The sequence below is a fragment of the Orbicella faveolata genome, unplaced genomic scaffold (genome assembly GCF_042242905.1).
Source record: "Orbicella faveolata isolate gen_17 unplaced genomic scaffold, um_ofav_v1 contig_34, whole genome shotgun sequence".
NCBI classification, from domain to species: Eukaryota; Metazoa; Cnidaria; class Anthozoa; order Scleractinia; family Merulinidae; genus Orbicella; species Orbicella faveolata.
The window spans coordinates 33,394,984-33,420,412 of record NW_028301563.1 but is presented as its reverse complement, the minus strand read 5'-3'; the positions used below and the strand labels follow the sequence as shown (position 1 = coordinate 33,420,412).

General features: G+C 37.5%; 2 protein-coding genes and 2 long non-coding RNA genes across 5 annotated transcripts; 2 read left to right on the top strand and 2 right to left on the bottom strand.

Annotated features, from left to right (window-relative positions):
• Positions 1-1,780: 1,780 nt before the first annotated feature.
• Positions 1,781-4,012, bottom strand: LOC110043240 (uncharacterized). Its single transcript, XM_089271670.1, has 3 exons — positions 3,791-4,012; positions 3,226-3,445; positions 1,781-2,813 (listed from the first exon to the last, which is right to left on the bottom strand). The coding sequence occupies exons 1-2, from the start codon at positions 3,931-3,933 to the stop codon at positions 3,226-3,228; spliced, it is 363 nt and encodes a 120-aa protein (XP_089127796.1). The 5' UTR covers positions 3,934-4,012; the 3' UTR covers positions 1,781-2,813.
• A 1,629-nt stretch (positions 4,013-5,641) lies between these two features.
• LOC149105887 (uncharacterized) lies at positions 5,642-17,500 on the top strand. 2 transcript variants are annotated; one of them, XM_089271673.1, is made up of 3 exons: positions 5,642-5,742; positions 14,459-14,575; positions 17,279-17,500. In XM_089271673.1, exons 1-3 carry the CDS (start codon positions 5,693-5,695, stop codon positions 17,280-17,282), a joined length of 171 nt encoding a protein of 56 aa, XP_089127799.1. In that variant the 5' UTR covers positions 5,642-5,692; the 3' UTR covers positions 17,283-17,500. The 2 variants fall into 2 exon arrangements, with proteins under 2 accessions (XP_089127799.1, XP_089127798.1); XM_089271672.1 differs by lacking the exon at positions 5,642-5,742 and adding an exon at positions 13,333-13,567 and having other exon boundaries at positions 17,279-17,481.
• Positions 17,501-21,458: 3,958 nt separating this feature from the next.
• Positions 21,459-22,254, bottom strand: LOC149105886 (uncharacterized). Its single transcript, XR_016201560.1, has 2 exons — positions 22,100-22,254; positions 21,459-21,675 (listed from the first exon to the last, which is right to left on the bottom strand). It is a non-coding gene; the product is annotated as an uncharacterized LOC149105886 (long non-coding RNA).
• A 54-nt stretch (positions 22,255-22,308) lies between these two features.
• On the top strand, positions 22,309-25,040 carry LOC149105885 (uncharacterized). The gene is made up of 2 exons (XR_016201559.1): positions 22,309-22,576; positions 22,974-25,040. It is a non-coding gene; the product is annotated as an uncharacterized LOC149105885 (long non-coding RNA).
• The last annotated feature ends 389 nt before the right edge of the window (positions 25,041-25,429 follow it).

Sequence of the window (25,429 nt, the reverse complement as noted above, 5' to 3'; positions counted from 1 at the left end):
CATGGGATGTGGAAAACACGGGGTCCGAGTAGAAAGCAAGGGGTGTGGAAAACACGGGGTCTGAGTAGAAAACATGGGTTGTGGAAAACACGGGGTCCGAGTAGAAAGCAAGGGGTGTGGAAAACACGGGGTCCGAGTAGAAAGCAAGGGGTGTAGAAAACACGGGGTCTGAGTAGAAAGCAAGGGGTGTGGAAAACACGGGGTCCGAGTAGAAAGCAAGGGGTGTAGAAAACACGGGGTCCGAGTAGAAAGCAAGGGGTGTGGAAAACACGGGGTCCGAGTAGAAAGCAAGGGGTGTAGAAAACACGGGTCTGAGTAGAAAACATGAGATGTGGAAAACACGGGGTCCGAGTAGAAAGCAAGGGGTGTGGAAAACACGGGGTCTGAGTAGAAAACATGGGTTGTGGAAAACACGGGGTCCGAGTAGAAAGCAAGGGGTGTGGAAAACACGGGGTCCGAGTAGAAAGCAAGGGGTGTGGAAAACACGGGGTCTGAGTAGAAAGCAAGGGGTGTGGAAAACACGGGGTCCGAGTAGAAAGCAAGGGGTGTGGAAAACACGGGGTCCGAGTAGAAAGCAAGGGGTGTAGAAAACACGGGGTCCGAGTAGAAAGCAAGGGGTGTGGAAAACACGGGGTCCGAGTAGAAAGCAAGGGGTGTGGAAAACACGGGGTCTGAGTAGAAAACATGGGTTGCGGAAAACATCGGGTCACGGGTTGTGGAAAACTCGAGGTCCGATCCGAGTAGAAAGCATGGGCTGTGGAAAACACGGGGTCCGTGTAGAAAGCATGGGGTGTAGAAAACACGGGGTCTGAATAAAAAACATGAGTCGTGGAAAACTCGCCGGGTTCCTCATGGAAAAGCTTGAACCCTTGTTTTCCAGGCAGAGCCCGTGTTTGCCACATACCCCGGACCACCGACCCTGCTTTTCCAGCTAGCCTCTTTATGCCTTGAGTTCACTTTTTTTTTTTTTTATAAATTTACATTCAATTTCTCGGACCTCATTTGTCAAAAACTAATGAGTCAAAGCTCACCAGAGGCATCGACAAAAATAGCCGAGTTGTAATTAAGAGACTTCTGGAGGCCCAGTGGTTTCATGGTTTGCGCGATCGTCTCCGGATGGGGCGGTCTGGGTTCGAGGCCTGGCCGGGGACATTGTGTCGTGTTCTTGGGCAAGACACTTCTCTCTCACAGTGCCTCTCTCCACCCAGGTGTATAAATGCGTACCGGCAAATTTAATGCTGGGGGTAACCTTGCGATGGACTAGCATCCCATCCAGGGGGGAGTAGAAATGTTCCTAGTCACTTCATACTACACAAACCGGGATAAGCTCCGGCCTGATGGGCCACTTGGCTGGTATGCAGACTTAACTTTTACCCTGATTAGGAGACTAAAAGAATAGGACCCGGTTCGTTGCAACTATGTACTACAGTAACCCATCATAGCGTTCTTTTGCTGTTTTATTTTGTTTTGTTTGTTGAGCCTGAATAAGTTGAAACCTCGAATGTGTCCCAGCGCGATTCTGAGTGATCATTCCAGATCACAATGAGCCATCAAGTATGGATAATTGTTGTTTTCCAGTATGTTTTTTTGGTTTGGTCTAAGAAGATTTTTCAAAACATATCCTTTATTTCAGCAAACATTGTGCGTATTCCGGTCTGATGCTCAAGTGGTACAATGCGACGACAATTTAATACTGATAGCAAACGTCTCTACTGCGAAAATTTTGTTAGTTCCTTATGATTAGAACTTACTTGTCATTTGTCAAACAAGAGAAACCGTGTATTATCACTGGTATTTATTAACACAGAGAAGAGACTTGAAAATACAACGCGTTGTGGAGCATTTTTGCGAACTTCGAAGTGCATAGAAATGTAGTGAAATAGGCCATTTCCGAGTTAATACTTTGTGCCTCTGTTTGAGAACGAGTCTTCGCGCAAAACCTTTCATATGAACGAAGACTCGTTTTGACGCAGAGGCCAAGGGCAATTCGGAAATGGCCTATTCTGACTTCATTTCTCGAAATATCTTTTCAATCAAAACTAAAATTAATGTGAAAGCGGAGAAAGGAAATTGCGAAAATCTGGTCTAATTAAAGTCAGATATCCAAACGAAAAAAAAATATCGAAATATCCACATGTATATAGAGGATATTACACGGTGGCGAGAAGATATGAATTTTATGTTCGAGTGGCAAGAACAATATCTCACTCGTTCGCTTCGCTCACTCGTGAGATATTGTTCTTGCCACTCGAACATAAAATTCATATCTTCGAGCCAACGTGTAATGTTCTTTTTATTATACGGAGAAACCAATTCAACAAAAGCAAAAGGCGGGAATCGTGAGGTCATTGAACGATACGACACTCACAAAGGTGACATACGGAAAATACGCCACTCGGGTCCCGGATGAAGTGGCGTATGGAATCTACGAGTGGTTTAGTTCCCAGTAAAACACTCTTCTCCATATAATAAATCCAAATACCGTCACGGTTATGATTTCCTTTGTTAAAATCGATGAATTATCAATAACTGAGAAATCTACTGCCAAGAAAGCAAAACCGTAGTTTTCCTTCGGTCAAAAAAATTAACTTGCAAAAGCGCTTTTCCAGTTCCATAAGGTTTATTCATTAGAGTTCGAGTTGTAATCTTGAGGAAGTCAATAGTGTTCACTATTTCAGAATTATGTGTTGAAAGATTTGAACGGAAATATGTCTTCTGTCAGCATATCTTCTGTCCCTTTAGAAATTTCGTCAGCAATTTTTCGTAGTCCTTTTCTTGTCTTGTTTTCTGTCATTGAGTTCACCAGTTTTCACCTAATAAAAGCCAAAAAAAAAAAAAAAAAACATTTTAGTGTATAATGCCGATACGTATTTTTTACGAATCCTGCAGTGTTTTGACGAGCAGGAGAAGCAAGTGAAAATATGAATAACGATTAAAAAATTGCAAAGTGATACTATACTCTAGAAAATGTCTAATTAGAGATTTACTACTTAACATTGGACTTTCCCGAGCTCTGTTCTGCACTACGCGTGTTTTAGATGAACTAAGAGGAGCACAACTAACTTGTAAAACCGGTTTCCTATCGGGCGAAACCAGTAAAACGTACTACTAGCGCGGGAAAACGTGCGTAAGAAGTCACGCTTGGTTTTCTCTCTAGTTCTGATTGGCTAAGAAACAAAACGTTGCCTGCTTTCTAATTGGCTAAAGTACACAAGAGATACTCACCTACTCCTCGTCCGAAGAACGGTTTCCTCGAGTTCGATAATGCCCATATCCATATTTCCCGTATTTACGGTATCCCCCGTAATATTTACCGGGCGACCCGGACTCGGAGTCAGACCCGGAACTTGAAGACCCTGAACTTTTCTTTCCTTTGCGTTTTCTGTAACGACGCCGTTTCGGCCCGCAATAACAGCGTCTTTTGTACGGACTGTAGTATGGATCCCTAATGCATTCAAAATAAGTCGAATGATTATTTCGATAGCTCTTGAGAAGACACAACTAGATCATAAACGTATACTAAAATGGTTTTTGGGGAAATGTGCTTCAAGTGATCTTTGATGAAATACTGTTACTGCCTCTTCTAGACGTTTAGATCGTTTGGACCTAGCGCGAAAAATGGCACACGAAAAAACTAGGGAAAGTCGCGGCGCTAAAAGGTGTTTATATACCCCTCGCACCAAGTCTCTCTCCTTTTTCGCTCCGTCTTTTTCTCGCGCTGAGCCCCAACTAACTAAACGCTTGAAAGAAGCTACTACGGTTCAAATTTCTTGACAAACTTTTTCCTTACCTCTGTAACTCCATCCCAAGCTTTTCCAACAGGGAGTTCTTTCTCATTACATTTGCATCGTTTTCTTCGTTAATAGGAGAACCTTGGATGAAGGCGGTTAACACAATTAAAACTACAATACTAAGAAAAATCGAGCACTTCATGTTGAAGAGAAATTTCTTTGTAGCAATCTGTCTTTAGTGGTCGCGGGATCCAGGAAAAAATTTATTATTTCACTCCGTACTCCACCTTATATTCATAAAAAAGTAATATTAACAACTAATATCAGAAAAACAACAGTTCCGTAGGTTTTTTTTTAATAGGTTCTCTTTCATGTGAAGTGATTAATATCACGTTAATCACTCGAGCAATACATGCAGTCATTAATACCAATATTCAGAAGTTTCTTCGAGTTAAAAATATCCATTTATTAAGGAAGGATACTACTAAAATATTCATAAAAGGGTGAGGGTGATTCTAAACAAAGTTTTGGCATCGCTAGATTCGACTGTTTTCGCTTCAAATGTTTTGTTATTCTTTGGAGATGGACTTCATAAATTTTAAGTCATAAGCTTAACGGTAAGCTATAATTTAAGACCAAAACGAAATCTCAAAAAACAAAATGTAGTTCAATTTTAAGCGTACAAATCGATTATTTTAGAATTCAAGACCGGAGAAGGAATCGTCTTTTATAAGGAATTGATTTCTAAGACCGGAAATGATCGAAAAAGTCTTCTTCATCGCCTTCAATCGATTTCAGAAGAAAGGTTCGGTTGGATAGAAATTCAAACAAATTTCTCGAACATTTAAACTTCACTTCTGATAATGAAACTCAAACGATATTTGTAGTATAGAAATTAAAACGCGGCTAATTAAAACCATAGCCTTTTACTTTACCCTGGTGTGTGAGCATTCAAATAAACGCTAGTTAGCAGTTCTTTCATGTGGTACTGTTTATTATGTTGTACAAGGTGGTTCTAACTTTTAAGTCAGTGGATGAAACCCTAGTGTGTAACCATTTTAATGAAAGCTATTGATCAGTATTTTCATGTGGTACTGTTTATTATGCTGTGCAAGGCGAAGGCTATGGATGAAATCCATATTTATGATCATTCAAATGAAAGCTACCAAATGAACGCAGTATAATTTCATGTGACACTGTTTGTTTTTCAATATTTTACTAGGCGGCATTTTTCATTTCTCTTTACATTGAAATTTGACTCTCTAGAGCACCTCACAGTCAATATAACGTAAATTGTTATAGTCTTTCACAGCCGTTTCTTTGAAATGACACTTAAAAGCGTTAAAATGTTCCCTTTACGCGATAGTTTTTCGTTTGACTTTTAGTGTTAGACCATGACGACAGAGATTTTTTAAGCGAAATAATATTTTGGGGCTATTCAAGTATTGGCCAAATATTGGAGCATCGCGCAAGAACTGCCACCCAATTTATTCTACAATTTTCCTTCGTTCAGTTGAAAATATCGAGAAATTTTATACTCTCCATACACAGTCACTCTCCCTTTAAAATAACCTAATTCGTCCACTCCCTATCTCTGATAGCCTCCTTGCGTTATCGTCTCCACCCCCCCCCCCCGCCACCCCCGAGATGCCCTTCAAATCCATGGAATCAAATCCGTGGGATCGATCGTTGCGAAAGTAAAGTTTGTGATCTTGAAAAAGAGCTATTACACTAAGAGCCATTCGAAAAATTCATTAAATCTGATAATATCACAGTTCCAACCCACTTTAATGAGGTAAAGCGTCCACTTATGTTCTGGGAAATACAGCAATTTGATTGGCTAAAACTGAGCTGATCGGAATATCTTGCATGCAGTCAAAAAGGCAAAACAAATTGGTCACTTTACCTACTGAGCGTTTTTTTCAAGTCTCAAAAAAGTTTTCAGAATTGTTTTAACTCCTATGAAGAAAAGACAAGCTTTGAGAAGAGGTCTTAAAGAAGCCACGTCACGGTTTGCACATCTTGAAAAGTTTAGCCTAAATTTTCCAAGTTCGTCGTTTGTAATCCGTGTTAATCTTCTGCATCATTAACCGTCCTTGTTCCTTTATGGTTTATCATTATCTCTTTGGTGTTTTTCTATCTCAGTAAACCACTGTTTTCAGGTTTTCTTCAATTGGAAGGTAATTTTGTACAAGGCCAAATAACTCTAAACACATTGTTCCGCTTATTTTGGGTAAATAGGGAACAATGAAAGTTTTAAAATCGGCGTATAAAATTTTACTGAAAATTATATAGAGATAGGCAAAGGCGTTAAAAATCCAAACATCGTCGCATAGACGTGTTAACAGAAAGAATGAATTTCTTTTTACTAAAAACTTTTGGGAGGTAAGCGATATTCGTGTTGCTCCTATTCCAAAATATTGCAATGCCACACAATATACAGGTGTGGGCAAAGGCCGCAGCGGAGTAATGGATGGTAAGTCGGGCTCAATCCACCGTGTGACAGCAATGCAAGTCGATGTACTTGATTCGCAATAACAAAGCGTCATGTGATTTTGTAACGCGTCTGGGAAATTCTCTTCGCAAGCAGAAAGCCGCATAAACCAGAGACTGTTGGTGTATAGCCAGCTCTATGTAATAGAAGTGTAATGTGCTATTTTGGGTATTGTTATTAATGACATGGCTATAAGTTATGGGGAATCGCTCTGGCCTGGGACAAGCCTAAGACCAGGTGGAAATAGAGGCGGACAGCTATAGATCAAAAACGGCTTACTCGTTGGGTGGGAGGGTGGGTCGCCAACCTCTTCGCTTTCGCGGCCTCGAGTGGAGTGATCAGATGGAACACTTGTAAATTATTTTATACTTCCATTTGCATGGTCAAATCCTTTAGAACTTTGTAAAAGTACACTAACTGAGGAATAAAAAAAACTGATTCCTATTTTAGGCATTGTCAAATGTGCTGACTGGTACAAGAGAGCTTCAACATCGATCTAGCTGTGACACCTGTAAAACGGCCTTTTCTCTGAGCTCAAGAAAGTCGAAAGCGTTACTAACTCAAATACAATTATTTCGCGAGAAAAGTGTACCCGAAGGACTACCGCATTGTGCGTTCTTTTCATTTAGTTTATTCTTCGCCTGATTCTTTTTTAATTACATTTGTATATTAAATTAATTTAGAACGAATTTTCTACATTGATACATTAGATCATCAATTTCATTGTCATTTTATTTTAGTTAGTTTACATTTGTATATATCCATTGTAATCTTAATTATAATTTTATCCTAGTTTCTTTTTTTCACTTGGCTCCGAGGTTTAGGGAATTACAACCAGAGAAATTGCGTTGAGGAAGAGGAATGAATGATTCATTTCTTTTGTTTCATTCCCCAAAGCCTCAGAGCCGAGTAAGAATTTTAATATGTAGAAACTGGCTTACTTTATTCAAAAGGTATTACAAAGTCCACAGCTAATAGTCCATTTTTGTATTGTTTCAACTACAAATTCAAATCTTTCACCTGCCAAAAGAAGAAAAATACAAGAAGATTGTTAGGGCTTTGTATGTATGTTTTAACGCACTGACATGCTAAGAAAATATTTTTTCGTCTACATTGATGACTTGCTTTCGATTTTCTGAACTCAGTTTGAGCGAAATTTTAATTTTTCGAAGATTGCCCATCACGATAACGAGATTAACCGATCACAACATTGAGCGAAGAAAAAAAGGAGCCAATCTGAACTCAGAGCAAAATGCATGCAACCCACGTCTAGCGCGGGAAAAGGACGGGAAAACGTGCTTAAGCAAGCCACTCTTTTTTATTTGCTTCTGACCGGTTGAATAAAATGCATTTTTGAGCTGATTGGTTAAAGCAAAAAGCATGTGTTTCTATCCAATTGCTAAGCAAACGTAAAACATTGGTTCGTACAGTTTGTGCTACTTATTGTAGTCAGTCAAAAAAATGTCTCTTTTACCTTACGACGTAAATTTGTCCCAAGTCTTAATAAAGATAACATCAGTGAAGAGCAAAATTCTCTTATGTTTATTAATTAGGAAAATGTTAAGACGAAATCCGATAGGAAATAAGCAATTTTTAGTTTTTAGTGGACCGGACAGAATATTTTTAGGTACTTTACAGTTCTTTTTACGTTTTCTCAAAGCTAACGATATAGATAGTTGCCTGAAATAACATCGAAAACAATTTCCTATGGATGTTTCAAAGTTCAGAGAAATTGTGCAAACACAGGTAATTGAAATTTCATCACCAGTTTAATTTCACCAGTACTTTCAAGTGATTCATATGGACTTCAAAATCTGTTTTCGACATTTGGTGTTGTTAGAAATGATTTTTTGAGAAGATATTTGAAACAGAAGTTTGCAATAATCTCGGTGAAAAGTTTTTGTCCACTTTGTCACTCGAACTTCTGGTGGATTCGTTCTTGAATATACAGATATTTTGTCTTTAAATAAGTCGGCAGGAAAAAAGGGTGATACCTACCTACTCCTTGTCTGAAGAGCGGCTACCATATCAATATTTCCCGTATTTACCGTATCCTCGGTATTTACCGGGTGATCCAGACTCGGATTCAGAGTCAGACCCGGAGTCGGTATCATTGTCAGTTGGGGAGTCAGTCTCAGTTGTGGTCGTTCCCGACCCTTTCTTCCCCTTGCGCTTTCGGTGACGTCGTCGCCACCATCCCCAGAGGCCCTGCTTTCTGTATGGACTGTAGAATGGATCCCTAATGTTTGAAATATATAGTGGTCATTAACCAGCTTGTAAGAGGCGAGGCGTTCTCGGTAAAACATTTTACTCTCACAGTGTCCCTCCCCGTTTAGGCGTATGAGTCGTGTATCCCTGGCAACTGATTATAAGATATTGAGGCAACCTGACAAAATGTACTAAGGTGACCAGCGATTGACAAGCATTTCATCTGGGGAGGAGTGAAGAGGGGGAAGCAATACTCCTTATCGTCTCATACTACATAGACCTAACTAAAACCGTTTAAACGGAGGTTCTATTATCTATTTTGATCACGATTTCTTATGCCCATGTGAAACCAGACCAAATAATACTTAACAAAGTCGAACCTCTATCAAGCGGCTGCCTCTTATTAAGAGGTCACTTTTCAAAGTCCCGTAATTATTGTTAGTAAAATACTGTATATGAAACCCCTATTAGCCGGCCGCGGCCACCTTTTGGTCGTCCCGGTTAGGGAGTTCTCTATTGTCCTTACCGCTATTAAGCGGCCATCCAAAATTTAAACGCGTAGTTGGGTTTCTTTCGGAAAAGTTGATAGCAGATGAGAGTCCTAAATAGAATTGGACGACTGATAAAAATATCCAGACACGCATTTACTATGACTGTCTTGAAGTGATGTTAAAATCACTTAGCAATTAACCAATCTAAAAAATATTCAAAGAACACGAACCGCTATTAAGTGACCCCCTCCCATTTCAGTTCGTTTTACAAAACCCCAAGTGACGTCACAGGGCTCTTCTTACCTGTGTAACTCCATCCCAAGCTTTTCCAACAAAGAGTTCCTTCTCATTACATTTGAATCGTTTTCTCCGTCAATAGGAGAACCTTGAGCGAAGGCGGTTATCAAAATTAAAACTACAATACCTAAAGTAAACGCGCGCTCCATTTCCTCATTAACCCAGCAATAACCCTGCAGTAATCTCTGTCTTCGACTGGCCTGAAGATCCAGACAAGATTTGGTTATTGCACCACGCGTATTTCAGCTTTTATACACAAGAAATTAAGCAATATTGATAACCAGTATCAGAGAGACAACGGATTCGGTGGTGACGTTTCACAAATTGGTAGTTCTTATTCGATGCCACTGTATAATATTGACAGAGATCTCTGAGTGTTGAGGTGGCTGATAACGGTTTTCAATGCTACATCTCTTTATCGATCAGTAGCTGCTACAAAAATGGCAATCACTGCTGAAAAAGTTCTGTTCCACTTGACATAAAAGGTTACCATAACAACAATACAACCTTGATTTAACAATATAACCTTAATAAAATATTGCTAAATTGGTCATATCGCACACACAAAACTTAAAATTGACACTACATTAACAACTGAGGTGGCCTACACTATAAGCCTGGTGTTTTTTTTCGAGGTCTCCTCGCTGTCTTTTTGTGTGTTATTGTACCTGTTTTTTTCTTTAAGTTACGGTGTGGCAAACAATCATGACGATTTTATCTTTCAGAGCTTATAACTCAGAAACGAACTATGAGACCATCAACTTTTTTTATTATTGATTTGTGATCAGCATATTAATATTCAACTTTCGAAGGTTTAAGGTGGCTCTTAATCAACTTCGCATCTTGACATGTTGACCGCAGTTCAGCAGTATAAAATTGCGGTCACCTGTTTTTTTTTTCATTGAAATACTTTCTTTTTTTATACTCAAGGGTAAGATTGAGGCTGTAATATCGCTGCTATGGCAACCCTTTTATGTCAGGATTGAGATGAAAATAGCTGTGGCTCAGAATATTTTCTGGAAAACCCACAAAATGCCCCCCCTTTCCCCCTCCAAAAAAAAAGAGAAAAAAAAATCGTCTTTGTCCACCTTTGCCCTGATCATTTTCAATTATTCTGAAAGGATAAAAAACAAAGTTTCTAACAGGAACCCATGACCGTGTCAAGTCATGTCGTGTCATGTCATGTCATTACAGTTTTGCTAAAAAATATACCACTATTATCAGTATATTTCTAACCCCTTATCATTGTCGTGGTAACCTCTGTTATTAAGAAACCAGTGAACGCTTTGTGAAAAGAAGACCAACATAGTTGCCATGGGTACCTTTGTTGCTAAGAAACCGGTTAAAATTAAGGCGAAAGCCTACCCCTATCGCTGCAATGGTAATCTCGTACTGTAAGAGACAGTGAAAAAAATACATAATTTTTTTTATCATAGCGTAGGTAAAGGTAAAGTCTGCATACCAGCCAAGTGGCTCATCAGGCCGGAACTTATCCCGGTTTCTGTAGCATGAAGCGACTAGGAGTATTTCTACCCCACCCTTGATTGGAAGCTAGTCCATCGCAGGGTTGCCCCCAGCATCAAGTTCGCCGGTACCTATTTGTACACCTGAGTGGATAGAGGCACTGTGAGAGTAAAGTGTCTCGCCCAAGAACACAACACAATGTCCCCGGCCAGGGCTCGAACCCGGACCGCTCGATCCGGAGACGAACACACTAACCATTCAGCCACTGCGCCTCATAGTGTACTTTCGTAAAAACAAAGGTTGTCTAAGGGACAAATGTTTGTTTTTAAACTCCGCATGTCAAGTTACTACATCAAGCTTCATCAACATGACGTTAGTAAGCGGTGGACCATTTGACTTTTGAGGGTGCGGGGGGGGGGGGGGGGGGTTAGGTGGTATGGTACAGGCACGCTGTTGTTTAAAACCCTTTCGTGCACCAGGAAATTTTTTTTCTCGGGACGTGTGTATTTTTCTTTGTATGACATGCTTTTTTACGGCGCGTTGAACGTGCGTGAATTTTTTTTGGCAGTGGTTGTGTGCATAAATTCTTTATTGGTATAACTGTGCTTGCAGATACTTTATTTTCAAAATAACCCAGCCACTGCCCCCTCAAAAAACGAATGATCCACTCCTAAGGCAAGGTTTTGCAAACACCAATATTCTAAATACGTCAGTAACTTAAAAGATCAATGTTTCACTCGATAATTAATATTTGACAACTTTTCATTCTAAGTAAATATTAAATGGTCCCGTGTAACTTCTATTTGTTTTTTCTCTTGAGAAAAAAATCTCAAAAATGGGAAGGTCTAGAGCCACTTAAAAAGAAAAATAAATAAAAAAAACTTAGGCGTGTCAGAAATTTTTCTTGAGCTCTACAAACGGTTGTGTCTTAACAAGCTGACCTCTTCTATAAGCTCTTACAGCTAAAATTAAATCCGTTTAAATGGGCTATACCATGTATACTGTTGCTATTACGGTGGTAGCCAATTCTGTCACAAAACCACTTTTATGTGTTTATTAGTAATTAATGGGGCACTTATTTGCCATCAATTAATGAAGAGAGGCAATTTTGACACCAACATTGCTTTCAACTTGAACTTTAATATTTGAACTTCAATACTTGAACTTTAATATATCGATTCTTTAATATTTTAATAGTTTTAAGAACAACTGACGCAATGAAGACAATTTTGAGGACAGCTACTGGGCTATAATAGAGCATTTTCACATCCGTGGCCAACAGTAATGTTAACATAAGAAAAAAGTTCAACTCCCATAGTATTGGTTTGAGACATCAACATAGCCGCCGTTTCATTGTTCTGGTTGTACAAATATGGCTGCCTTGAAGTCATGTTAAAACACTTTGTAACGTGTGAATGTAATAAGAATATTGTCGAATGCATATTATTTATACTAACGTTTCAAGAATATTCTTCAGTGGCAGTTCTGAGTTGTTAAATTCTAAGAATATTCTTAATTACAAATCAAGCACTAATGTACTAGGAATATTCTTGAGAATAACGTACTGGATACAACATGAAGTACTTATGTACCGAGAACAATTTTTGGTACATGCAAATAACGTGCTTATGTATCAAAAATACTCTTGAGTATAAATAAGGTACTTAATTAAGTACTTAGAATATAAGCCTGATCGAGTTGAAACGAGGGAATTGGAATAAAAAAATACTAGACCTTAATAACGTTTGGCACGGAAACCTTTTGGTCGGATTTAAGGAGGCTGGCAACCGTTTCCGAGACTTTTCCAACAGCTATGCTTTGACAGATGAACTTTGACCGCCCTTTATCAAGAGATACTACAGTACAATAACAGTTTTTCACAAATGCCTGATCATTAATTGGTGAACAAGTTCGAAAATTTAAGGTGGTTCTGAACCCCCTAGACAAAATTTTGTAAACTTCGTAAAAATTTGCATCTTATCATGCTTATCAGAATTTGATAATAAAAAATAGGGATGTCAAGCCCGTTTTTGAGCTATAAGCACTTAAAGCTAAAATTAAGGGAGTTTAACAGGTTGGTTTGTTGCTATAGTAACCTGTTATATAAAAAAAGGATGACCTCAACTTGTTATAAATAATTGGGCATTTTGTGATAAAACTATTGAATCATCTCTTGATAAACAGTGGAAGTATTGACCCTTCAAAGTTTAGCTGTTGGAAAAGTGCTGGAAACTGTTACCAGCCTCCTTATGAAAGTCCATAAATTTTTGTAAGATTCATTCGTACATTGGAAAGATCTTTAAAGAAGGTCGATGTAGGCAAGTTTTATTTTCTTAAGAACTAAGGCACGAGTTTTTTCTAAACTAAATTAACGACTTCTTCAATCGTTGTTATGGTAATCCCTGTTGCTAAGAAACCACTAAATAGGAAACTATGGTCATGTAATCATTATTGGTAAAAACAAAAGATTGGTTCCCGACCGAATTTATCGTTTTCAAAAACCACAGTCTAATTCTAAAAGAAAAAAAAGGCTTATCAAACCCCTTATAAGGTCAAGGGGTTTCTTTAAAAAGTTTCACCTTACTTTAAAAAGTTACCTTCGTTTTTTTTTTATATTAGCTCAAAATATTAATTTTTCAATGTATATAAGGTGGAGTACAGGGTTAAATAATGACATCTATCCTAGATCTCGCGACCACACGAAGTTCGAAGATTACTGCAGCGACTCTTCTTTTCAAAATGGAGCGCTCCTTTATTCTTGGTGTTGTAATTGTGATTGTGTTAATCGCCTTCACCCAAAGTTCTCCTATTAACGAAGAGAACGAGCCAGATTTGATGAGCAGGGATTCTCTTTTGGAAAAACTTGGCATGGAGTTACACAGGTAAAGGAAAAAAGGACAAAAAAAAAAAACCTTTGAACACTTTGTCTGTAGTGTACGTTGCTTTTAACTATTTTTATATAAAAAGCGCAATATAAGTAATAAAATAAATAATAAAATAATAATATCTCAAGATTTTAGCCGAAGGAACAAGCAAATTTCCCATTAAAAGAAAAAAAATTGGGAAAGTTTAATCCCTGGACCGAGTTTGTGGTCAAAGGACGTTTTTCTCACTGGTGAACCATCGAAGCAGTGATAAAATTAGATGACAATGTCAGCGTCGAAAAGCTTTATCTTTAGTACTTTTCATTTTTTTTACTATTCAAAATTTTCAGCTTCCGTCATTTTATTGAACCTGAAATATTAATCAGTTACTTATCTTAAGTTTAAATTTAGTGGTTACTTTTTTTCTCAACGGCCACTTTTGCAGATGCACGTTGAAACACACGAAACGTCAAGTAAAAAGATGGAATTTTCGTTTCCCAGCAATGCGTTTTATTGTCATGCTTATCACTGCAGTTTTCTTGTCTAGTTTTTCATTTTCATTAATAGATGATAATATTACTGCTTCACAGTCTTTTCATCAGTAAGGGTTAAAAAAGGTAAAGTCTGCAACGAGCCAGGTCAGGCGGGAGCTTATCTCGGTTTCTGTAGCTTGAAGCGACTGGGAGTATTTTTACTCCCCCCCTGGATGAGATGCTAGTTTATCGCAGGGTTACCCCTCAGCAAAGTTCGCCGGTACCCATTTATACACCTGGGTGGAGAGGGGCATTGTCTTGCCCGAGAACACAATCCGGAGACGAGCCCACTAACCATGAGGCCATCACGCCTTCATCGGTACCCGAAGGAAAACAGCACTGTGATATTGAATGTGTGTTTTAATTCAAACTTTAGGGATCCAGTCTCCAACCCGTCCAGAAAACGTGGCTATTGGGGATGGAGGAGACATCGTCGTTACGGCAAGCGCAAAGGATGGGGAGGGTACACAACCACTGACAGGAGCGACGAGGAGTAAGTGGCCACTTACGTTTCTTATTGTTTCACTGTAGAACATAAATAACATGGATTAAAATGAGCAACGGCAACGAAAACGTCACTAAATAAAGGATTAATGAATAGATTAATGAATGCACGTGCGTTATAAATCTTAGCACATTTATTTGCCATATTCTGCAAAACGACGGAGTGAATTGACTTAATCCTAGTCAATTGCAACGACAGAATTTTCACATTTCTAATTGGAATTCAATGCTAATAGGAGTCTGATACCAACAGACACACTGAATAAATCTAGATTATTGCTTGCTTAAGGTGGCTCCCTATAGTTCTACGATCGCACGCGCGCTGAGGACAAAAGTTCAAGTAATCTGCGCGCGCTCGAAGGAAAACGTCAGTGTTTTTCGATATTTTGTTACGTCAACATGAGCAAAACAAGCAAAACTGACTTTAGTCGGAGCTCGTTTTTCAGGGAAATCTATAAGAACAGTTTTTTCGCTGCGGTAAAAGACGTAAATTTGCAAAAATCGAAAAACCTGCCTTTACAGACCCTACTTTTTTCGTGTATAAAATTCGTGTCCCGCAGGAAACGATATACTGTGAAAATTTTAGAAGATTTCACCGAAGGAAATTCGAGAAAATCGCAAGTAAAGCCATAAAAAAGTAAAAAAAAAACATATTTGTTTGGGCATTTCTAATTCAAGACTAAGACCAATAATTTTAACAGAGATGACAGTAAAACACTATTTAATCATTGCTTATTACATGTGATTAGTTTGAGAGGACTGAGTGTAAATACGAATGCAAAAACTGGATTCATAATGGTAATTGAACTGAGTGGAGTGCAATTTGGTCTGAAATCATAAGCGTGATTTCAAAATCGAACGAGCGCGCAGCGCGAGTTCGATTTGAAATCACAAGTATGATTTCAGACCAAAATTGCACGACCCGAAGTTCAATTGCCACTTTATTAGATCCATTTTGAAATCGCACAATTTTTTTTTTAGATTTTTGGTGTATTGTTCCAGTAGCCGGTTTGTTAAAAAAAGTAGAACCGGAAATGCCTTTACGTCTCATTTAGTATGCAAAACGATGTCATGTGACGAAAACTCATTCGAGCATGACAAAGAAACAAGCAGTTCTGAAGTCAGAACGAAAATAGTCTACTTCAGGTATAAAAGTTCAATTCTCGTCGCCTGAATCAATTATGGAAGGCCTTCCTTTCTTCTGTGGTTGAGGCTGAGACTTTTCATTGTCTTTGGAGAAGGAATTTGAAGGTGCATATCCTGTGTAATTCTGCGATCGATTTCTTTTGAGTTGTGAAACTCCCTCGAGTGTACGATGCCCAGTGGGTAGTACGTTTTTTTTTTCCTTTTAAATACCGTTCAATAGCATGATTTAAAGGAAGTCCAGCTCGTTATCATCTCCATTTCTTTTTGTGACCTCGGCGTAAGACTCAGTACTCAGGACCTTGTCAAGTTCTTGCGGCGCCATTATTTTAAGATATTTCCAAGATGGCGGGACTGGCACGGGCTTCGTAAGACGTTCGTTCACTCACTATTTTGTGGAGTGTGGCGTATTTTGACTATGTTTATTCACAGCGACAGAGTTGAGCTCTTTTGTTGCTTCGTTTGAAACTACCGGAAACCTGGAAACATCTACCTTCTTGAGATGGCTCTCAATTTGTTGTTGTGTGGTTTTCGTTTGTTTATGTTTTACTGGACTCGGTATCATACGGATCTTGAGCAGATGTTCAAGAAAAATCGCCAAAATATTCGTCAAAATGGACACTGAAAGTTGAAAGTTTCCATTAAAGTAGGTCTTCAGCCTGAAGGAGCTCATAATCGTCATTCAGAAACTGTAATTAATTAAATTCGTCAATTTTTTTGGAAAAAACCTACAATAACAACAAAGTTTTGGCAATAGTAGTTACAAAATTCTCCACACAATGGCTTTTTGCCTTTCATTTTCCTGAAATTTTATTGATTACTTTAAACCGATCTGGAAATCTGATTGGTTGTTTTGTTTTACTGTCCCATTCTCATTGGCTGAGAAAAAGATGCGATTTAGAGCAAAACATAGTGCGACTCGTGAATAAATCGCACCACTGAGAGCCAATCAGATTGCAAGGATAACCAGTGATTTCACAATGGATTTAATAAAACACATAACACTTGCACGCGCAACGCCATAAATGATTACCCTATGGAGCCACCTGAAGTGAAATCAAAAATTTATTTTTTCACGTTTTACTTGGAGATGCCGTCGTGGTTCCCTTATACCCTAAAACACGAGAAAATGTTATTCCCTGCTGTCGCTTAATTCTTCATCCTGCGTTTTCGGTTCCGATATATATTGCAGAACAAGAAGAAAACGATTGCGTAAAATAATACAAGCCTTCAAGGCGTTAACCAATGTTTTGCGCTCGCTTGGCAATTGGATAAGTACTAGTGCTTCGTTATTTTACCAATCAATCAAACTTTCCAGCGCTTGACGCGGGTTGCACAGATTTTGTCTCGTATCTGATTGGTTCATTGTGGTATTGGGACGTGCCGTGATTGACGGTGAGTGACAGTCATTAAAAGAATCTCTAACCGAGGGAAGAAAAGCAAACGAAAGTCGGTGCAAACGTGGGAGCGTTATGGTGGACACATTAGAAAGTTCAAATCTGTAAAGCTTTTTAATTGACTATAGTTTTATATTTTCCTGTCTTTGTAGGTAAACTGTGCGGCTTAAAACAGCACAAGACATAGACCACGGGAAATGGCCGACGAATCTGCTTTAAAAGAAAAAAAAAGCTATTAAAAACTAATATAAGCATTGTAATAGAAGCTGGTAAAATTTTGACGTAGCTTCAATAAAAGGGTCGAAAAGTGTGTGTTTAGTTTGAAGAAGATGAGAGTTTTAAGTAAAAACCCCAGCCTTATTCTGAGTAAGTCCGAAGTCTGGGGCTTTAATATTTAGCAATTTATTTTTCTTGTGCGTATGGTGGACAATAGGCCTAATCACGGTTTTCGACGCCATGTTGCTGGGTATGCAAAGCGGTCAAAAATTACAGTGTTTGTATGGGAATCGGATGGCAAATATCTTTTTTAAATATTCATTGTGCACCTGACTTATGAATCACAGCTTTACCACACTAGTAGCAGATTGTATTCACCAAATTTGAAAAACGTAGGTGGGCTAGAAGACGCTCAGTTGATTTTTAATTTCCCATACATTTTTCTATAACTTTTTTCCCGCGAACCGTATCTACCCAGCCAAATTTACAGACAAATGTATGGAAAATTAAAAAAATTAACTGAGCGTCTTCTAGCCACGCTACACCCTTCAAACGCGGTGAATACGATCTTCTATATAGTATTTAACGTTGCGATTCAAAAATGGTAAAAATTCGATTTTTGAAAAAGTTATTTGCCATCGGATTCCCACACAAACACTGTAATTTCTGACCGCTTTTCCTACCCGCAAGATGGCGTCGAAAACCGTGATTAGGCCTATTTCAGTTTAACTTCCGCAAACGTGACCTAAAATTAAAACGAGCATAAATTCTTAGCTTAGACGTCAGTGGGCCAAAACTGATCGCTGGGAGTCATAAATTCGTCAGCCTTATATTTGAAGTAGCTTGGTCGGTCCGTACAGGTGAATATTAGTCTTGTTATTTTGCGGGTAATTTCCCCGTTCCCCCAATATACGATCCAATAAAGATCTCCCGCAATTAAAATAACAGATATCCATGGACAAAAACTTTAAATCGCTATTGAATAAACCTTGGAAGGAGTTTTTATCAGTACATTTTTTTTGTAAGAAAATTGTTTTTCTGGCCGAGGTTGAATGTTCTTATTTTCTGCCGATTTTGGGCAGGAAATATTCCTATGAATATTCTTAGATTATAGCGTATGACATTTCTGTTTTCTAATGTATTTGGTGTCTGGGTGGCGTTAAAGTAATTTTGGAGCTATTCTGCCATAATAAAGGCCTGATGTCGCAGACATAATGTTATTAGAATCGAACATACGGCTAGTGCTGTTTTTGTTGCTTTTTGACTAGTTTTGCCGTTCAGAGAAAGGAAGAATATTAAACCGTTTAGTTAAATAAAAACGTATAATTGTATTGTATTTCAGCAAATTTTCAACACACAAAATTATATTCTTTTCAAAATCTCAGTCTCGGAATTATTCTTACAATACTTTAAAATTTCAAAATTTCATTCTTACAAAACATATTCTTATACAAAAGAGATAGTTTATGTCTCTTTGAATATTCTGAAACTGACGATGAGAGACTGAAAAACACTCTAAACCACTTCGCTGGGAAAGTGACAGAAAATGGGTTTTTAAGACCACCTTTTGCGTTGACGAGTTTAACAACGATAATTTTAAGTTCGGCGCAGTTGAGCAAAAGCTTAGTCTATGTTTTTCTATCATGAATCAAAAAAATAAAAAAAAAAAAAAAACAAAAAAATGCAACAATAGTCTTACTTGCCCGATAATTCAGTCGAATGAAATTTAATAGTGTTCACTGTTTTCGTCAGTTACTGAATCAATCATTTTAATTTTCCATTTCCGATTCAATCTATGGCTTTTTCTTCGCGGACAAATGTTGGGTTTTGTTACAAATTTCTAAACTTTTGGATTGGAAATTCTAAATCCAGAAGTATAGCCGTTGGAACCTTCAAATCAAAATATCTTCTCGGAAGAACTCGGTACTAAGACCCTGTGAGTTTAATTTTCCACAGCAAATAATCAACTGAGCAAATTTTTTTTTTTTGCCGGCGAAATTTGGGTGCAATAAACCTTTGTACACAAAACTCAAAAAATTTTTAATTGCTTTTGGGTTTTTATCAGCTGCTTTTAGTTAGTTTCGAATGATGCAGAACGTGTGAAAACACTGCTGTTTAACCATTTTCATTAGTTATAAATTTTCAGTTTATGGTTTAGCTCCAGCTAAAAAATAAAATAAAAATCCGCTTTATTAACCGACCTTTAGTAAGTGATGTTACCGGGTCAAAAGCGACGTGCTTTGCATGCATAACTACAAGACAGCAGCAAATTACAAATTGTTGTCTCTCCAGGCCATTTTTAAAATTAAGTACGATGTTAAAAGTGTCACTGACTGCCAATATTCAATTGAACACCCGACTTCCTCAATAATATACAGTGACTTAGCGTCCCGCAAAGCCCTCGAGAAAACCATTTTGACGTTTTACATTCGTTTTACTCCATAGAAGGAAAGTAACTGTCGTTTATAATTAAGACTTGAACGGAAATTTTACTTAACCTGTCGAAAATTACGTGAGTTATATTTTATAGAAAAGAACTTCTATCGTTTATGAAAAGGTAGACGGAAATTTCACTTTAACAACGATTTCTGTCGGGTGAAATTAATAGCTTTTTATAGCAAGCCTTCGAGAAAACCAATTCACATATATTTTACTTCATAGCAAAAAACCTACTACGGCCGTAGCTTGACTAAAAATTGTTACTGAGGCAATATCAAAAGAAACGCTTCTTTGTATAATTGTATTGATTTATTTTTTTAATGCATAGCCTGTTACGGGGACTTGACATGAAAAAAAGTCAATTCAAATTTTTACCCAGGCAAGTGCCTCGCTTCGCCTGTTTACCCCTACTTTCTATCGTTTACAAATCGATTTGGAAAAACGTGGACAGAAATTCGACTTTATTAACGATTTCGCTTTGGTTAAGAAGATTAAAACCTCTTACTCGCAAGAGCTCTCGAGATCCGCATGAAAAATAAAAGCCAACTTTTATTTTGCAATATGCTAAAAAGAAACAACACCATGTAGCAACACTTCTCAGTTTCTTCCATAACATAATCTCAACTCTTAAAACCATTTCAACAGGCTTAATGTATGAGTCCAATTAATTTAAGGGCCATTTTCAAAGCGCTACTTCGAAAATTCTTAATTACAAAACATTTGACCATATACTAACAGAAGTCAACAGAACTAAAACTATAAGATAAGAACTATCTAGCATAAATAAACCGCCTTTTTTATAATACGATTGAAAACGCCTTCCAAACTAAAATGTGGCATTCCAATTTGGAAAAATTCCGAAGGGTACTGGTATTTGATGCCGAAAAAGTTTGTGTTTCCGAAAGGTTTTGGCTTATTGGAAGGAGAAAAAGAAGTGTTCAGTTGAGTCCGCCAGGGACCAGACATCCAATTTCACCAAAATGTACAATTTAATGTAAAAAGATCGTGCACCCATCGCGCTTTCCTTTTTTGAGAGATTCAGATTTTCTGATCTCCCGGCCCACAACTTATCAGAATAAAACGGTCATCCATCTATGATTCTAAAAGGATTCAGAATTTCTGATCCCCCAAGACTTTAATAGTTTCAAAAAACTGATCCCCAGTCCACAACCCGTCAGAGCAAAACAGTCATCTATTTATAATTCTAAATGCATCCAGAATTTCTGATCCCCATCACCTCACGGGACAAAAACGGCTATCTGTTCATGGTTCTAAAAGTATTGCGAATTTCTGATCCCCCTCCCCCACCAAATCTGCTAACATGATAGAAAGAGCATTTCTGATCCCACATGACTTAAAGGGATTCAAAAATTCTGATCCCCCAGTGCATAACTTATCAGAACAAAACGGTCATCTACCCATAATTCTTAAAAGGATTCAGAATTTCTGATCCCCCTTGTCAGGTGACAGGACAGAAATGGCCGTCTATTTATAATTCACAAGAAATTAACTAGATGTCTGATAGCTAAAAAATAACGATTGGATAGTAACTTTAAACACATTACAGACAAAAGGATCACAGAGTAAAGGGCATCAGAAAAGTACACAAATGAAATATTCACAGCTAGGTCATTATTAATAACGATTTGAAACCACGCCAAAGGATCGAGACAAAAATTGCAGTTTCATTTCGGACAGTGAAAGGTTTTATTTTCAATTCAAAAAGATATGAATTTAGGCTCCAGAATTACGAGCTGTTGTTTAAAGTCCACATCAAAGATAACAAGAATTTTAATCAGGACTCAGCTGCCGTCTGCGCCACCTCCGTTTTCTGCTTTAATGTGTTCGTTTCGGATTGAGGGCCGCTATTCTTGCCTTTTTTTTTCCCTCTGCTCTGCAATGAAGCAATTGAAGCTAAATATTCTTATAAATAGCGATAGAATTAACATTGTTTTTCATTAATCAATTGATCGGGAGTGTATTCTTTTGTAAAGAATAGTGAGCAGTATGTAGGCAATGCGGTAGTGAAGTGTATCGAGCGTGATCTGTAGCTTCAAATCAATTCAGTGTAAACTTTAAGTTACCTCTTCAAAAAGCACACTAACAAGCTATTATGCAAGCATTTCATACATAGGAAATGCGTGTGAATAATTTCTTCGTTACGGGTGCTAATAAAATCAGGAGAACAAACGTTTTTCTTGTGTTTCAGTGATCGCGAAATAAATATAACAACGAAATTTCTTCAGCCACAACATTGCTTTCGATTCAAAGATTGAGCAGCTAACTGTAATGTTGAGCAACAATTATGATATACTTACTTTTCTGCGACTTGCCTTTCTTTCACCGAAGCAACCAAGATACTCATTTGAACTTGGACAAATCATTCCATGCTTCTTGCTGCTATTGACAATGTTGGATTCGAAATTGCGCGCAAATAACCGACTCCTTTGGAAAGGGAATCTGCTGGTCAAAAGTATTCATTTATCAGATTGACCGAAGGATTATGGGATCGGACGGAAACACCAAAATGGCGGGCAAAGTCGTGGTCAATGTTGTTAGGATTCGATAACAAAGCTCTCTGTTATTATATAGCCTTGCTCTACGTTGGAAAGCAGTCACAAATTGTTTACAGATGTCCGTTGTTATTCCAGTTTAGTCAAATCCCAGTAAAGGTGGAAAAGTATGAAGTTTCGTCGGCAAAACAGTGTGGCAATCAAACTATTTGCCAGCAGCTGGCGGTTTCTCTTACACTCGTCAGGTTTACAGAAAGGTTATGGTTCCTGCAGCTTTCCAAGGTAAACTGATTTTCTTGCATAATTTGTGACGGTTCTTAAAATACTGGAAACGTTCTGGCCGGTTAAATTGATCGTGGAAGATTACAGAAGATGCAGATGCTTTAACACACTGTTAAGTCTTGTTGATTTCGTGAATACAAATGTTCATTTCCTAAAGGAGTTATGAAAGCAACTCTATTCAACGCAACAATATACTAACAATTTCGTGTTGGGAAAATCATTCATTGTAAAAGTACAATAAGTGCAATAAATGTGAGCTCTCTCATGTAGTTTACATATACTTCTTATATATCTGGTGTATATCTTGTCTAGGATCAACTGGGCATACATATGTAGTATACAACACCTAAAACACAAGATATCAAAAAGCAACATCCTTCACCTTTTTGATTTTCAGGTTGATGGTGGTGCTCTTGAGGTTATGTTAGATGTGCATATTACATTATCAAGACCATTTGTTTGCCACTTATTACTTGAGTTGCAAAAGACTGATGTTATTTTCATTAGGGTGGTTGAAGTTCTCTTTAATTGGGCAGTGTTCCAAAGGTCCTTTATAATTTGGCATTTCTTTATGCAAATAGAGGTTATTTAGAACAGCAGATATAATTCACAGCTAGGTTACGGAAAATTACTTTTAACCACTTCCAGACCTTTGTTCATAAGTCTTGCCATAATTTGAAAAACCCATGATTCATGGATAAAATTAATTGAAAAAAATACTTTCATGAAGAAATTCCTGTAATTGAAATTTGAAATTCATGTCAAGAATATTTTGTGCTTTTCCGGTCATGAAATCTGTTTACATTTCATGAAAATTTACTGAAGAATGTAAACATTTACTAGACTCCAATTTAAGTAGCTGAGAAGTGTTTCAAACAGGATTTTAGAAGGATATATGTTAAATTTAAGTAAGTTTTGTGATAAATCGCAACATAATGGAAACTCATTTCCAGCCAGATTTTGTCCTCCTTTTGCATCTGGATGTGCCTGGTTTTTGGTATTAAATTTTAATGTACAACTGTAGCAGGTTTAAATAAAACTATTAGTTATTTATACATTTTCCTATGTAAATACAGAGATTTCACTTAGGTTTAGGATTTGAAGAGCAGTTATCAAAGATCCATATAAAATGAATAATGAAGAGTTTTCAATAGTTAGCTATAGTTTCACCACCTGTGACTAAGAAAGCTTTTGGTTAGGTAAATATTAAAGTGCTGCATGTACATGAGTGATGGATAATTTTTTAGATTGGCTGCTGTCTTTTTACTATCTCTGGGTTTTGGGTAGGTTATCACAGTACGATATGAGTGATGGGTAGTTTTCAGATAGGCTATCTTTTTACTAGATAGGATAGTGTTTTATTGTTCAATGTAAGGAATAGTCTTCAGAAAGCCTAGGTTTTGGCTTACTACATTAGTGGTGGTTTTTGGATAGACAAGTTAGTGGATAGATAGGCCATCTAAGTATCTGTTGACTATCTACACAGGAAGCTAGTTTTTAGCTAGTCAATCTATTTCCTAACTATCTGATAGATAGATATTAGTTAGCTTTAAGCCATGTCAAAGATAGCTATCCTCTATCTACAAAACCTCTTGGATAGAAAAAAGAATAGAGATTTACATCCCTCAACCAGGAATGAGATAGTTGCAAGTAGCATGAAGTTAGTAATAAACTAGTAATAAGATATGATTGTTTTTGGGAGGGCTTCTTTAACTGAGGACAGCAAACTATTGCCAGCTACCAGGAAACATCTCCAAGATGAGTATGCCAAATTAAAAAAGAAAGAATAGAATTGCTTGTAGCATTAGCTACAATACTTGCATCCATATCTGTCAGGTCTTTATAAAAACAATTTTACCCACACTCTTCTCCTTTGAGCATGGTTAAACTGGTTGCATAACTGAAGTGTGAATGAACTGGTAGCCCACTCAAAAAGTTAGATTGAAGATGTAAAAACGTGTTGGGCAAAGCTAAAGTCCATGGCCTCTGCTATATGACAACAGGTTTTTGGAGGACACTGTATACATGTATGTAGAGTACATTGACCCACTTAAATGTATCAACTGCAAATTTAAATGTTCATGTATATTGCAGTCTTTAATTGTCATCCCTGTAATGTACTGTAGTGTTCCTGAACGCTCTTTTTGTTTTATAACAGTGAGGTGCCTTGTTTCCATGTTAAACAGAAATTGTTAGAAATTTTTCTTTCACATAAGGTGGGCAAATTCTGACAGAGAAAGTGGAGTCTGCATTTATGCCTACAGTTGTGCAGTTTGAGTAATCTTACTGTTTTGATCAATTCTGAACTTTCCTATCCTCTTAGGTACTGTTTGATATTGTTTTTTTAAACTTACAGCTACTGTAATTTTGAAGTGCATAGATCATTGTAATACAATGTGTGATGTTTACAGTTACTTATATTAATAGACTGCTGTGAAGAAAATTGTTCTTCATCACTCTCTCAGTATAATCTGAGTGTATGGAATCTGTTAAGAATTATGCTATATTTGTATAAAATTTCTCATTGAATATTGTTATGAAGAAAAAATATTTTGATTAGACATTGTTCAGGCAGGCAGCAAGATCTAAACCCTGTCTTCAGTGTTATGATTTAATGTGGCTACATTGGATGTAACACTGGCTTTGCAGGGGATCAGAAATTCTGAATCTTCTCCTGTGTTCTTTGGGGGATCAGAAATTCTGAACCCTTTCTAGAGTTCTTTGGGGGATCAGAAATTCTGAACCCTTTCTAGTGTTCTTTGGGGGATCAGAAATTCTGAACCCTTTCTGGTGTTCTTTGGGGGATCAGAAATTCTGAACCTTTTCTAATGTTCTTTGGGAGATCAGAAATTC

What these genes read in the sequence shown, in the direction of transcription:
- LOC110043240 (XM_089271670.1), bottom strand. Translation starts at nt 3,933, where the DNA reads ATGAAGTGCTCGATTTTTCTTAGTATTGTAGTTTTAATTGTGTTAACC. An exon ending in CTTGGGATGGAGTTACAGAG is followed by an intron (nt 3,446 to 3,790) that starts GTAAGGAAAAAG and finishes TGAATGCATTAG; the next exon opens with GGATCCATACTACAGTCCGT.
- LOC149105887 (XM_089271672.1), top strand. Translation starts at nt 13,356, where the DNA reads ATGACATCTATCCTAGATCTCGCGACCACACGAAGTTCGAAGATTACT. An exon ending in CTTGGCATGGAGTTACACAG is followed by an intron (nt 13,568 to 14,458) that starts GTAAAGGAAAAA and finishes TTCAAACTTTAG; the next exon opens with GGATCCAGTCTCCAACCCGT.